This window comes from Vicugna pacos, chromosome 30 (assembly GCF_048564905.1).
Source record: "Vicugna pacos chromosome 30, VicPac4, whole genome shotgun sequence".
Lineage (NCBI taxonomy): Eukaryota > Metazoa > Chordata > Mammalia > Artiodactyla > Camelidae > Vicugna > Vicugna pacos.
Window position 1 is genome coordinate 4,139,505 of NC_133016.1, and position 15,998 is coordinate 4,155,502.

Sequence of the window (15,998 nt, forward strand, 5' to 3'; positions counted from 1 at the left end):
CTATTTATTTTCTACTTTTATTTTTTAATGTCAAGATTATGGTTGGGTAACTAGTCAAAATACTGAGTGTTCTATGGTAAGCACCACTGTGAGGGTTTCCCGTGCAAGTCTTCCTTTAGTCATCTCAGCAGTTCTGAAACTAATAACAGTAACACTTGCTAGGGCTGTTTGTGGTGGTGTTCCATCATACACACGAGGAAACCGACAGAGTCTGGTAGCTTTTCTAAGATTGCACAGTAAGGAATGATAAACCCAGTTCTGAACTCAGGCCGATTAACTCCACAGTGAGCCAGCAGTTCTCACCGATGTGAACACAACTCTTTCATATTCAACATCGCGCGTTTCACTGAGAGAAGCTGATGCTTTTTCATAGAAACCCCATACTTTTGTGTTTTCTCATCTGTACAAATATGTATTATAGCAACTCCTCCCCGCCCGATAGCTTTTGGGGACAAAATGACAGTGCATTGGAAGATAATTTTTACACCTTATATAATATAAGTAAATTGTTTTTCCTAAATCATGTGTAAACTTCATTTTATAATCGACATGCAGCAAATGCATCGTCTGTAAAGAGCAGTAATGGAGGACACCTTCCAGCCTTCTTTCGTCCACAGGGACAGGTGCGCTTCCGGGCCCCGCGGAGCCATACTTCACCTGGATGACCTTTTCCTGGGAGCTTACTTTCTTACGTCATCTTATTGAACAGCACGGAACTCCAGAGCTCCTCAGTGACCCCCAAGGCCCTAGTCATCAAGTACAAACAGAAACAATAACACATGACAGAAAATCCTGGTTTTTAATCCCAGACAATTGTTAGGTATAAATTTGCACATGGGATAAGCAAGCAAATAGATAGGTAGGTAGAGAACCGCAGTCTCACAACCACAATTACGGTATAAAAATGTGGTATAACGTAGTGAAAACAGCTTTTGAACAGGACGAATTCAAACTCAAATTTTACCTTTGCTTCCGACTTGTCATGTGCTCTCAGAAAAGTTGCTCGACTTCTCTGAGCTTCACTTTCTTTATCTGTAAAATCGTCTAAATCTCAGGAAGAAAGTTGCTGTGAAAGTCAGAGATGGCACCGCCCACAAACAAACAGCCCGAGGTCGGCGCTGCCAGCGTGGCTGGGAGGCCGCCGTTCTCGTGCTGCTGTCTCACTCCAGCCCGACTTCTATGCCCGACTTCAGTCTCTCTGTGAACCCGGCACTGCTGACAAAGACGCAGCCTCCGTCTCTGTGACCAGCCCCAGGTTCAGACAACTCGGGGGGAGGCCTCGCCTTTCAAAGGCACCAATCGGCTGACACCAGTTTAGGAGGGGTTCCTGGGACAGGACCAGGAGGAAACACTGCAGAGGTTCGTTAGACGGAGAAAAGCAAGGCCAGCCACCGCCTCTTAGCTCTTGATGTGCCACCATTTGACCCTGGAAAAGACCCCAACATGCACATGCCCGTATGCTATTCATGATATGTAATTGAGAACTGCTGATTTCTAGAATGTAAGGATTTGACAGTGGACATCCGGAAATGATGTTTGGGTATCCTTCAAAGCAGCTGTTCAGTGCATAGTCAGTATGGCTCTGTTTAGATGAGCAGATGAGTACAAATTTACATTTAAATAAATAAATAATTTCCTTTGTCACCGAAGCACTGTCCTGACCTGACACCTGGCTTATGTTTTTATTTAAACCTTCCTTCTAGAAACTATAGAATTAAGCCAGATTCAAAAGAAAGCCTAAAGAAGGAGTATTTGATAACCATTCTTATAGGCATATTATCTTTCTCATTTTTTTTAAAAAAAAAGTTTAATTTGCAGGCTGTGTTTTCAAAGCAAACTCACACACAAAGTACAGAAAAAGATACGTTTAAAAAACACAAAGACTTAGAATAACACTTAAATAGAATTACTTGAAGTGCGTATCAACTCAATATACTTATAAACCATGGGTCACACTAGATTTTTATGTTCCTACATATGCTAACTATATGAATAAAAGTGTCTTTTTTTTAAATCACTTTTAAAGGCAGCTTTTCCAAGTAGATCATTATTGTTACAGTGTATATGAGACTATATTTTCATACAATAAAGTTGCCCAACTTTCTGAAAGGACAATCTTCATGTGTGAAAGTTGAATGAATTCTTCTCAATTGGTAATATTAAAGTATTTTATAAAATATTAATGCACTTGTAAGGAGACACATTTTCTCTCGACTCCTTTTCTACAGCCACGCTTTTTCTTCCAACTCTGCTGGGACTTTTATGCAACATACAGATATTTCCTGACCTGGTGCTTATTCTTAAGTCACTTGTAAACAGACATCATTTTTTTTTAAGAACTGTGCTAGTTGGTAAGAGGTTATATCTCACCTTCAAATCGACTCTGCTCGGAATCAGTAGGGCTGAGACTCTGCAAATGAACCATTGTCTTTGCCGGCTGATCACGGTTCAGATGTCCTAACAGAGAGGCACAGAGGAAGACTGAAAGACACGAGGACCTAAAGGACTTCGACGTCTGCTTCCTGTCCCTGTCAGCTTCCCCCAAGGAACAGCACTTGGATTCAGCAGCGGCCTCTGGCTTCTTCCTGCCTGTGGAGACCCAGCCCCCAGCTCCCCCTGGGGTACCAGCACCGCCGGGTGCGTCCTCCTCAGAGCTCTGAGCCCTGCCTCTGCAGGACTCCTTCTAGACTCTAGATTCTGAAAATCCCAATTTATTTGCGCTGTTTCCTCAGTCCTACAGCTGGCCTGGTTTTGTACGGCTTTTTATGTCACCTCCTGATTCCCTTTTTGTTTTTCCAGCCTTCCAACCTGTGCAACAGATTCCCCTGCATCACAAGTCCTCTGTTGATGTACCTACTGCGTTTTCTGTTTTCCTGACCCGAGGATGATGATGGATTTTAACTGGGATTTTTTTCATTGCTAAAGGCATTTATTTCAAAATTGTCATCTGAGATCCTTTTGCTTAACTTATGACAACTTTGCCTAATTGAATTTCACACTAGAGAGAAGTCTTTGGCTAAATTATTTCTGGAATATTAGTTCTAGAGCATGAGATATTAAATGATGTATGAGTAATACCTATGTTTATGATGAGCAGGTGTCCCCTTTCATGGGGTGGGTATTTGGGGACTTAAAAGGGAGAATATAATTTATATTAAAATGACATGGAAATGAAAAAGCATCATGGATCCTCTTTCTAATATTATATATATTTACATTCCTGACCTAAACAGCTCTAGTCAACTCTTCTTAATTCATTTATGTGGACCCAAATCAATTCTTCTGGATTTCTAAATTTTTTCTTTATTCTCTGGGGATAAAGTCCTTTTTAAAGGTTGGTTGGCATGGTACGGGCCTTCAGGGGAGACTGGAGACCCTGCCCTAGTCTGTTAGACGTTTCAGAGCATTTACCAGGAGGGTTAATAACTTAAATTCTAACTAACCAGTCGCTGAACTTAGAAAGTTAAAATTTTATAACTTCAATTTTTCACAGGGAATGACTTCAAATCTAATCACCTGGTGATAAGAATTTTAATCTTTCTAAAGTCAACCACCATCAAACTTTTATCTCAAGAGAACAGGGAGACAACTAAATGTGGCTGATAGGTGCCCTGAGTAATTTGACTCAGACTGTGGTCTGTCAAAATTGTGATTCCCTGCAGTTTGTGATTATACAGAGGAAAAGATTCATTTTTTTTTCTGGCTTAATCAGATGAAACTAGTTTGTTGTGATGAATGCGTTTCATACAAAAAATACTGACACTATATAAATTTGGATTTTTTTTTCCCTAAGAACACTCTCTCAGATGTATTCTTGTTTTTCAAGTAAATCTAGCAAACTTAGTGATTTCTGATGCCACAAAAAAAAATGAGTTTTATCTCAGACGACAGATGACAGCAAACCATAGCTCTGCATTAAATTATTGAAAACAAGTAACAGGGGTTGAATGTTCAGTTTGTGTGAAACACTGTTCCAAAGCATTTTGCGGGTATTTACCCAGTTAACCCCCATAACAATCTTACACAGTAGCTGTGATTAGCTTTAACTCACAGATGGGAAAATGCAGTCCAGAGAAGTTATGTAACCAATTCCCAAGCTCATGTAACTAAAAGGTTGTAAGATTTGGATGTAGACGTTGGAAGTCGAGACACAGAAGCTTCAGTCTTAACCATGCATCATTTCGCCTGTCACTGCTTACTCATTTCTTAGTTTTAATAGGTGGGAAAGAGAGTGTTAGCCACTAACTGAAACCCACTCTTCCTAACCTGGTGAGCACACTCAGAGAGGAGAGACAAGGAACAAAAGACAAATCACAGTCAATTCTCCTTGAAAACGTGCTTTTGGAATCCTTGACGGGAATCCCTGGGGAAAATAATGCTGAACCTTCCTTCATATGTGGAACGACTGTAGTGTGATGTGCTGGTCGGTCTAGGGTGTCTTTGGTCAATGAATTTACAATTCATGGATTTATGGTACAGGATCTGCTAAAAGCCGCGAGAGTCAACATATGACGATCTAAGTGATAAATGACAATGTTTCACAACATATTCATAAATATCTCTTGGTGTAAGAGATGCTCCACTTGCATCACTTTGAGAGGTCCTATGATTAAACTGTGTCGGGTGGTCCCCCAGTAGCTATAAAGGCTGGAAAGAGTTGTGCGTAGCCCACCATTACCTCCGTGTGCTTCATAGTTACCTGCATCCTTTGAAGTGTTGGTGAATTTTGATCCCATGTAATATATGTGATTCTTGTAAGTCTGACTTGAGAGTCTCACCCTTTTTGCTATAGCAAGGTGTTTACTGCAGATCAACTTTTGGAATTCCGAAGCTGTCTGCTCCTTTGGTTTGCCTTGGTAATTATTGTGAGCGTTGTTCATTTGTTCCACAAACATATCACAGACAACAGCAGCTCATTCAACAAATGCTTATCTCATGCCTCCTAGGTGCACGGAACAGTTTTAGTCACAAAACAGAGAAAAATATTCACTCTTGTGTGTCTTGCAATCTAGCTGAAGGAAATAGACAATAAAGAACAAACAATAGCAATAAAAACCATATGTCATGTTAGGAATGTGCCTTGACCCACCCCCCACAAAAAAAGGCATAGTGGAGAACAGAAAGTGCTGAGATACAGAGCTAGTATTTTATGAGGACAAGACATGAGCATTTCTGATAGTGTGATGTTGGACCAGCATCTTTTTTTTAAACACGTTTATTGTGGTATGATTCCTGTACAGTAAACTACACATTTCAGATGTACCCTGGATGAATTCTGATAGATGTACACACCAGTGAAACCACCACCATCCCTCCCCAAGAGGTGCAATTTCTGAATTCCCTATTTATCCTTTCTCAGCCCGTTTTAACCTCCGGTAAACTTAAGTTTGTTCTCTATGTGTGTGAGTCTGTTTCTGTTTTGTAGATAAGCTCATTTCTGTCCCCATTTTTAGAGTCCGCATATAAGCAATGTCATGTGGCATTTTTCTTTCTCTTTCTGGCTCACGTCACTTAGAATGATGATCTCCAGTGGGCCAGCGTCTTTAATGAAATAAAACAGTGAGACATGAGTATTTGAGGGAGGAGATTTTGTGGCCAAAGGAGTTTTCCTGGTGTGTCTGAGGAGGCAGTGTGGTAGGAATGGAATCGGAGCGTGACCGCAAGAGGAGATTAAGGGAGAAGTAGACGGGGGTGAGGTCAGAGAAGGATGAACAAGCAACACTTAAAAAATTAGATTTTATTCTGTCTGAAATGGGAGGCCACTGAGAAGTGTTAGCAGAGCAGTGGCAGAACACGGCCAGGCTTTATCCGTCCCCTCCGTAGCTGTGCTGAGACCAGTCTATGAAAGAACAAGGGAGGAAGTGGGTGAGAACAGTCAGGAGGCAGCAGTGCAGCAACAGGGCAGATGAGGCAGGACGGGAGCGCGGTGGTCTGCCAGCGAGCAGCCAGGAAAACCGGCGCCACTTTAAACACCCCAAGAGTGAAACACGGATCTAGCAGTGAAGGGCTCACAGAAGCTTTGGAAAGCCTGAAGGGACAGAGTTCAGAGACGTTTCCCCAAAAGTCTCAGCCTGAGGCATCAAAGTAGGTCTGATGCCGAGGTGATTCTGCCATCCTTGATTCTCTGGAAAACTGCACAAAACCATCTGAGTCTACTGAAGTCGAGTGGGGAGCGTAGCTCTGAAGACCTTGCCTGTGCACATGGGGAGACACGCCGGTGCACCTGGCCGGATGTGCCTTGCAGGGTAACACCCACTTCTGTCTCTTTCATTTGTCAAATATTGCAAGACAGCTTATCACTGACAAGTCATGCCATTAACTTATGCTTCTTAAAATTCCTTAAATGATTACCTGCTTGCACAATTGCTTTCAGTGTAACCTTCTGTTCCTATGTCATTCAGTATTCAGCGGGTTGGTAGAAAGGGAAGATAAATATTTGGTCCTACTCTGCCTCTGGAAATAAAAGTCTACCCCAATGTACTTAATGAACTACTAAATCAAGTTGCTTATTTTTGTATATTTTCTTCCTACAAGTGCACCAGCTTTTCAAGGGAAAGAAGATACCCTTTTTGTTTCTGTATCCACAGAACATAGCACCATTCCTGGAATATACTGGATACACAATGAACACTTTTGGCTGAAGGAAAAAAATTCCGTACTATAATAATAATCGTGAGGCAAACTAAGGCTAACAGGCAAAGAGAGTCAAGATGAGCGTGTAGTGAGTGTATATCAAGTGATCTATGCTGAGAGAAGAAAATGTCCTTATGAAATTATGGTTTGAATTTGAGTGAGTCTGTGAAGGACGTATTGGACCAAAAGGGCAGGATGTCTAAGAGCAGAAAAATATATAAGAAACGAGAACTTAAAAAAAAAAAAGTATTCAGGGCACATCCAGGCTTAAAAGAGCTGAAAAACATTTTGAGTATACCATTTCATTTTTTCTATTAGCTTTTTTTTTTTTATCAGGGAAATCTTGCAACTATTCATCATGGACTTGGGGAAAAAAAAGATTAGGGATTTATATTCTCTTCAAGGTTTACCGAGAATGATTGAATTGATATGCTTGTATTTTTTTTCAGATACTGTGACATTTCTTGGTGCAATTCTTTGTAAATAGACAGCTCAATCTTGTCAAGCTCTGAAAAGACACATCTAAAGTCTATCCAAGGTATTATTTTGGAAAATGTGCTTCTTAAAAAACAACACTGCAATCCCAATAAAATTCCTTTAGAATCAGACTTGCTCCGTTGCCTTCTGTGGAGCGCTCTCAATTTACCTGATGGTCGTGAGCAGCTCGGAGTCCAGCAGAGGCTGGAGCCTGGTCACAGCAAAGGCAAACGACATAGGCATCTGTTAGGAGGGTCTCGTTTCTCAACAATAGACTCCTGGCTTTCTTATGTCAGAGTCAGCTTTCATTGTGAAAGTGACAAGTTGCTATGAAATAAGATAAGGTTAACTATAAAGAGATTCTTAGACACACATTGTTTTGTTTAATTGTGTCCTGCCTGGAATTCTGAAGGAAGATATTATTATGTTCTCCATTTTACAGGTGAGTAAACTGAGTCTTAAAGAAGTCAACTGATGTATCCAGCTCACGGAGACTGGATTAATAGAGGGACTTCCTGAAGTTAGTCTAGGTTTCCCAAAGACAAACTCAAATTCTACCAACATGGTGACTTTGCACATCGAGCCCCTGAGATGTGCTGCTGTTTGATACGCATTATCTCATTCAAGCCTCAGAACCTCACTATAATGTGGATGTAGGTAGCCCCATGTTTTCCCTCAGGAAATTGGTGCTCAGTGACATTATATGATTAATGCCAAAGAAAGGATTTAAAACCATTGGGAGGGTTAAAGAGAAAAACAAAACAAAACTATAATAATACGCATGCATCTTCATCTCTGTGAAAACTGATTTTCCCATTGACAGTAAGTGATTCATTTGGCTTCTCTTTGTAGGAATTATAATGGATTGTCTGTTCTTAATGAAGCACCACCGACACTCTCTATAGGACTGGAAACTAGGTTGCCCGGTGTTCCTTCCCGCTCTGGCTCAGGGTTAGAGTTTGTCCATGAGAGGAAATCACATAGGATTTGGAAGGAGAAACAGAGTGGACGTCAGTCTTCTGAGGAGGTCATGGTGGGCGGATGCAGTGGCCTCTTGGCCGCGTCTACAAACGCCCAGTTCTGCTCTGTGCTGACCCGAGATGGAGGCTCCGACATCTCTTGAGCTCTGCCTCCTCTCTGACCCCCGTGCTTCTGTGGTACGTCCTTTTGGACCACGTTCCCCATCCTTTAGCTGCTGCTTTCCAGAACTTTCTACCCATCTCCTCTCACCTCTGTGGACTCCCCAGTTCCTATATTAAATTCCTTATTCTTATAATGATTTAGAAATTCCATTTCCCTGACTGAGCCCAGATTAAGTACAGGTGGAAGCTCTCGCCTCTGGCCTAATCCAGGTTGCAGTGTTGCCATTAGCAGTGCAGTGATTCCTTTTTGAAAGAAAAAGGATGGTCACTGGGTGGAACGCACTTGAAATTTTGAAAAGATATATATTTCAGTAAGTTTGCTTAATTCAACCCAAGTAACTGTGGGGTGGAAAAAAGATAGAACACATCAGAGAAATAATTAGCATGCGCAAAGAACCATGTGTCTGTAAGATAAACAAGTTTCCTTAACTGCCTTTTTCTGCCTAGTGGTGCCTTGGCCTTGACATGTGGTAAATTGCACACAAAAACGCAAAGGGATTTTGAAGTCACAGAAACAGAAATAGTAACAATATTCTTGTCAATATCTAAGAATGAGACAAAGCCTTCAAACACGTTGACAGTGATGTTGGTATGTCACATGTAGACTATATTTTTTAAAGTTTCTACTCTAGAGAATGAACATCATTTTTTATTGTTAACCTGGCTACCATTTATTGAGTACATACACATTTGACCCACTTAGTTTATAAAAAATTTTTAAAAAATGTATTTTTTGTGATAGGTAATGTAGTGCAAAAATACAAAAATAACACTTTCAGGAGAGCATGCATTTTAAAGGCCTGGAATTTTAAAATCATACATAGACTGTACACATAAGGTCTTACTATGCACCCAGTGGCAGCATAGTGAACTGTATCTGATGGGAAAGAAACACCTTCTTGTCGGCAGAGTATACAAACCTAACATCTAAAATGATGGCACTGTCACCGGTGCTGTCATAAAGATTAATGCAGAGGAAGTCCTTCAGAAACAAAGCCTGATATTAAATGCTCAGTGCAATTACCATTATGAGATTCAGCTCCATCTATCAGCATCCACTAAATAAAGATTAACGGCCTTTATTACAAGTGTGACTTACTCCTATTCCGTCTCTGCCTCTGAGGGATAAAATAATCTTTATCCATAATACTGCTGCCAATTTATTGTGAGTGGAATTACTATCAATGTATACACAGATTTATAGTCTGACTGCTAATAATCTGATCAAATCGTTTTAGACCAGGCTGTGACTAAAACAGATTACAGACCACGTTTTGTTAGACATAAGTGAGCACTGATTTGTGAATTCAAAATAAAACATATTGAGCATCGCATTTCCAAATTTAGCATGAATAACTAGGTCTATAATATGGTAGATGTGCAGTGAACCGTCCCCACACAGTGTCATAGAGAATGTCTCTGGGACCCATTTCCAATTAAGACTATCACTCAGAATGACAACAAAAATATCCAGTTTCTGCCTCTTTGACTTGAACTTCTGAGTTCCTTGCAATCACCACCAGGAATGGGATGAATCACATGCAGGCCCAGGAGGAAACCTACCTGGTGATGTCCGCCTTCACAGATGTTCAGAAAGGTCATGCCAAGTTTTAATTGTATAAATCTAAAGAATAAAATAATTGTCTCAGAAAAAAAGAGAAATTGTTACTGTATTCTTGGGAGACTTATGTTTTGGTTACTTAACTTCAGAGCTTCTGTAAGATCCACTTTTCCTGTTTACCCTTGTTGTTTAGCCTTTGTTTTGGCTAAAACATCATGTGTTCCTGGTCTTCACCCGTCTCTCAGTACCTGCGTTCCTGGTGTGTCTGTTGGGTGGCGCTCACGCGCACGTCCCTCAGTCCACCTTCCTGCTGAGGGAGACATTACTCCAATGTGCCAACAGCCAGGACAGAGAACAGTGACCCCTGCAGGCTGGAACTCTGCTGAGGGCAGGCGCGGAGCAGTTTGTTTTGATTACCCCTCCGCGTGCGTTCTCTCTCACAGCTCCAAGGACATAGATGACTATCAGTGTATGTTTGGTGAATGAACAGATAAACAATACAGACAAAATATTTTGCAATAAGAGTATATGCTTAGTTTTTTTTTCTTTCCCTCTCAAGGAGCCAGTGAGCATTTTAAATATTCTAGAATGACATCAAGATGGTCAACATTATCCCAGCACCAGGGCGTTTTTCTTCTAAAATAGCTTGGCAGCCATAAGATATGACCCATGAACTTCAACAGCTCATGCAAACAAACTCTTCTTTCTCACTCCCCTCACATGTCAGGGGTCAGGGGTCGGCTCCCACACCTTTGTGCCCCGTGGTTCTCATTCCGGAAGCCAGTCTGGAAGAGCCCTTTTTGAGGACATGCTATTCTCATTGGAGAGGAAAAAACAAGAGAGTTGGAGGAAACTCAAGTGATATTTCTGACACTTCTGCTTGGTCTTGGCTGATGCCACATGTGCACACATTCCATCAGCCAAAGCTGTAACGTGGCCAGGCCCAGAATCAGTGTGGAGGGATGTAAAATTGTCTCACAGAGAAGGAGGGAGCAAGTAGTTGGAGACACTAATACAGTCCACCTCATATCTCTAGAAAGTTGACCTTGTAAGGCAGGTGTGTTTCTGGAAGATATCCCCATTTCAAGAATGACATCCAAGGACCAGGATGTATTACATACAGTGTTTAATTAAAATCATAGAAATTGGAAAGGTCTTTGGCATCCAACACACTGAATTCAGGCTCGACCATTAAAACACCTGTGAACTTTATAGGTTTCATGGTTACTTGTCCTTTCTGAATCTTAGTGTCAGTATATGTAAAAAATTTTTTGAATGAAAATACCTACCTTACAGAAGTTTTGCACAAATTATATATAAAAATGTTTAAAAGTACCAAGGACAGCTCCAGACTTAGAGCAGCACCCACCGCCCTCCTCTCTCTCACTCCCTAACCTCCAGTCCCCTCTCTTTTCTCTCAAATATCTTCCCTCTCCCTCCTCCTTTCTCTAAATTATCTCTTTGCTGGGATAAACACTTAGTTTCATTGCTGTGTTCAGTAACGTTTGGCTTCCTGAAATCTAGCTCTAAAATCTAAATCTCACCAACTGCCTTTGACACGGAGAGCAGGGGATTTTTTCTCCACCTCCCAGACCTGGGGCTGCAGCTGACTTCCACATCTTCCTGCAGGCACTATGTTCTCCCAACCTGCACTGTTAGACATAAATCAGGAGTAATTTTGCTTTTTCTCTTTAATTCTAGAGATCTCCTAGGCCACTGCCATTCCTTCAGTCTTTTCCTGTAGCCTTCTTCATAAGAAAGATATCACAAACATATGAGAACACCGTTACTGGCAGCAAGAAATTCAAATTTTCAATTTTATTCTTGAAAAAAAAAAAAAACTCTCTCTTCTCTCTCGCCCACATTGTTTCAAAGCGTCACAGAATAAAGTGACTGTTTGTACCATCTTCCAACCTGAAATAATTTGACAGATTGCATCGGAAATGAATCTAAACTTAAATCAAAATATAAAGCTTTAATTAACAAACAGAAGTAATGCTGTACCCATGGACTTTATAGCTTCATGACACGTTGACACTTTGCTGTAGTACTTCTCAGACTCGGTCAAAATCAAGGGTTTATTAGCCTGCCTTTTGACTAGCAAGCACAAAAAATAAATATGGGAAATATTTGAAGTGTTATAATGTATGCATAATTATATACGTACATATTATACATATGCAATAGAACTTTTCAATAAAGTAATGTGTGCTTATGCAAAGCTTTCTCATTTTTATATTTCGAAAAATATTTGTGTCCACTTAACCTTTCAATCATGGCTTCACACATTAAATCACAGTTACAAAGTGGAGGCTCTGTGTCAGACATCTATATTGGGACCTAAAAATGTAAACGTGAGCTTTCGTGTTCTCATGAGGAAGACAAGTAACTAGATAATTGCTGTACCACAGGTTTGACATATATAGAAATACAAAATATATTTACACTGACAGTGTATAATATAAATACAAATTGAGTATTGTGAAGGCAGATAGCTCCCTCTGAAAGTTAAAAACGTATTTCCTCTGTGCCTGATGCTGGCCTGTTGTTTTATACACATCACCTTCTTACGGACTCGCGGTGCCCATCATCCTCTCCAGCAGAGGCAGGGGGCAGAGGCAACTGTTCTGGCTACGAAGCCTGTGCCACTAAAATGACTCAGACTAGGAGTCAAAGGAAAATCAGAAGATCTCCGTGTGAGGAGGCTTGTCAAGGCTTTCCCCAGAAGGAGGACAGCTGCTGGTGGTTGGGAAAGGGGATAGCGCTTCACATACTGTGCCTAAGAGGTAGACCAGCCCGTAAGGAAGAGGGCAGGGCCTTCCATCTCCATGGCGATGGCCTTGCTCAGATTCCCTTCCTGTGAACCAACATCACCTCTCACCATTCACTCTTGCAAACCAACCTTTGCTGAACACCATGCCGGATCTCAGGAGAGATGATGATGAACAAAAAGAGGATGGTTCTCTGACTGAGAGGCTTATAGTCGCTAGCGGGTGGAGTATTCACACGAACGGCTGCAAGATCGTGGGCAGAACAGGATCAGACGCTTGGAAGGTTGGTGAGAGAGGATCGACCTGGTCAGAGCAGAAAGCAGAAGTCTAATTTGTCTGAATCAGTTGAATCTCTGTGACGCTTTTGACCTCTGCGTCTAGAAATCACCTATATTTCTGTCACTTCTGCTAGGCAGAATTTTCTGGACCCATTTTTAAGTTGATCACATGCTGTTAATGCTAACCACCCCCTCCCATTGCTTGTTCTTCAACCTTAAGGGTTTCTAATGTTTCTTTTAGCTTCAATCTGTTCAGGCCACAGTTGATCAACTTTCAATATAACAAGTTCCTCTTTAAGTATCTTTGAAGTTTCTTTGTTATTTCTTTTCTGAGTCACCACATATATTATTCCCCATTCATCACCATAACTGATGTTCACACACACACATCTTCTAATCTGACATCCCAGATTAATTCACTCACCTTCCTTTTGATGAGAACATTCTAGCCTAAGTATTTCTCTGGTGCCAAATTGGCATTTTGGAGAACCAGTCTGCATTACAATAACCTCTGTCTTGACCTGAGGTCTTCAGTGTTATCTTACCTTCCAGAGTCACCCTGGGCACCTGCCTGAGAGATTCCGTGTCTCTCTTGCATTCTAGACTATACCTGACTCTCGGTCTGGTGTGGCTGCCCCTCCGCTCTGCTCCCTTAGACTTGAGTTCTTCTATGATAGCCTGTTATTGCAATGACAGGCTTTCTCAGCTATTTCTCTTCATTGTATTTGAATATTCGGGACAACAGAGGATCCTATTTATATTTCATCACTAGAACTCAGCAAAATTTCTGATGTAGAGTATAGCCAGTGAGCGTTTATAAGGTTTGAGTGAATTATTATATATTAGGAGAGAGAAAATGTCCCTCACCCCAATCTTAAGTAAAAATTTTACCAAGTATTCTAGTCGTGATATCCTGTATTTTTCTTCAAAAATTACTCATCATTTATTAATAATGAGCATGCATTTTTTATGAACAGACTTTTTAAAATCAATTAACCCATCTGAGCTGCAACACGGTGGGGGGGGGCGGTTGGGACTATTTGCTTTTCTGTTACGTAAGAGTTCCCCAGGGGTGGGGTGGATGCCATGGGGTTTGTATCCCTTTTGGAATTTGGGGACCAAAGCTGTATGCTTCAGGAGGAATAGCAGAGTGAAGTCAAAGGAAAACTGTTTCCCTAAATAACTAAATTGTTAACCAATACTAATTAGAGTAATTATAGTATTTCCTTGTATAAAGATGATTAGGGTTTTGGAGGTAATAATAAAAATACACGGTTTTAGAGAATTCAGATTTAAGGCGACAACAGAGGGCAAATAGTAAAACTTTCATATAGATGTTAGCATATTTAAGTCATGTTTTCTTATTAATTTCTATTTTCTTTTACTCCTTAAATTATTAACATTATTTCATTTTGTCCGCAACTTATTCATGGAACAAATGGAACAGTAATAGATACAAAGGATACTTCTTTCTTTCAGAAAAAAAAAAAAAGACAGCGATCAGTCTTAATTAATTTACATCACTAAACATAGTGCACTGACATTGATCACTTTTTATCATTTTTTAAATACTTTTTCATTTCTATCCATACCACCAAAAAAGATTCCTTTGCCCTCGGCACCACCATGTACCAGCATATTTATTTTGCACACAGAAATATTGCATATACTGCATGTTGGTATATGGTGCATTTTTGTCCCTTCTCAGGATTATTTAATTACTCCTATACATTTATGATCTAATTGCTAAAACTGAACAGATAAACTGCAGATGCATGACAATAGTTTATTCTTATCAAGGTTGTACTCAGCACCAAGGCTAGATGGAAACTAACATTTTTAGGTTACTTTTGTTTTTTTCAGTCTTTGCTAAATTTTTGTTACCCAACCCTCTCCAGTTGGTCCTCAACAAGAGTCCTTCTGCCTGGTATCCCCCGAGTCACTAGAATAAGACGGAGTTGGGTTCAGAAGCAAAGGAAGGCTTTATTCTCTGATCAGAGAACGGAGAGGTGCCGGCTGGGGCTGTGGGGCACAGGCCCTCCCAGAGCGGCTGTGGGAGGGGCTGCTTTAAGAGGTTCTCACGGGGGCGGGGCTCTCCTGGGGGCGGGGCTCTCCCGGGGGCGGGGTTCTCCTGGGGGCGGGGCTGGGTTCTCACGGGGGCGGGGCCGGTTTATTTCCTGGCAGCTCTGACCTGCTGCCCATACTCTAGGTTGCAGGGCACCGGCATCTCTGCCCAGGCCCGTGCCATCCTGAGCAGCGGTGTGGTGCTCGTGGCTTCTGCACACATCGAGCTGTGAGGTCTGGCCGCGGCCACTTTGCACCAGGAATTCTGCTCCAAAGGGCCTGGGTGTGAGGCCTCGGCTCGCGATACCCCGTGAACAAGTGACACTAGACAGTGGAAAAGAAAGAGGTCAGGCTGCATTTTATTACCCAGTTTCTGTTTTTATTTCCAGGCACTGTTAGCGGGCTTTGCCGGTGACAGTCTCGCTAACTTCTCAGTCTTCCGTGGGAATGGCAGGGATTGAAAGTGAAGAGGAAGTAACGTTTTGCCTTCTAATAAATGCAAATTGTAGCAGGTGATCCACATAGCACACACGTAAGCTTGTAAAAAGATAGATCGATGGATATAGTCAAGGCGTCGCCTTACAGAGGAGGGAGCAGGGCGTGAGCTCTTAGAATCATCGAGCAAACTGCTGGCTTCCCAGGTGAGAAACCGAGGACCAGAGAAGTCCAGTGACTTCTCCACGGTCTCCAGACTGATCTGAGAGTAAAACCCCATTTTTCACAAGGCCAGTTTGGTGCTGCTGGCCTAAAGCCACACCGCCTAGGAGGTGAACTCTGTCGGGTAGAAGCAAGGTAGATCGCAACGCATCTGCAAAACTGACTTCGTTTCCCAAGACCGTATTTTACTCAATACCTAAAAAACTCAAAGGGGAAGACACTGTCCTTTAGACAAGAAAAAAGACATACTAGGTCCCTGTAGTCATCATGCCATGAACTTTAATGATTTCTCGGGACGTGCTGGCGGTGGAGAACCTTGGGAGGCCTGGAGGTAAGGATCCGGCAGCCAGGCTGGCATAGTCGTTACCAGATCAGAGGACACAGAGCCTTACGTGTTGCTGTTGTCACAGCAGAT

General features: G+C 41.6%; 1 protein-coding gene across 3 annotated transcripts in view; it reads left to right on the top strand.

Annotated features, from left to right (window-relative positions):
* NETO1 (neuropilin and tolloid like 1) overlaps positions 1–7,241 on the top strand; it is a 659,228-nt gene extending 651,987 nt beyond the window's left edge. For 2 of the 3 annotated variants that reach the window (XM_072952155.1, XM_072952157.1), the window contains one exon: positions 7,083–7,241. Coding sequence is in view for 2 of the 3 variants with exons in the window: in XM_072952157.1 (XP_072808258.1) it covers positions 7,083–7,116 (34 nt within the window). In the remaining variant the exon portion in view is untranslated. Of the gene's footprint in view, positions 1–2,799; positions 2,862–7,082 lie in introns of those variants that run through there. The other variant, XM_072952156.1, reaches the window with a different exon arrangement.
* The last annotated feature ends 8,757 nt before the right edge of the window (positions 7,242–15,998 follow it).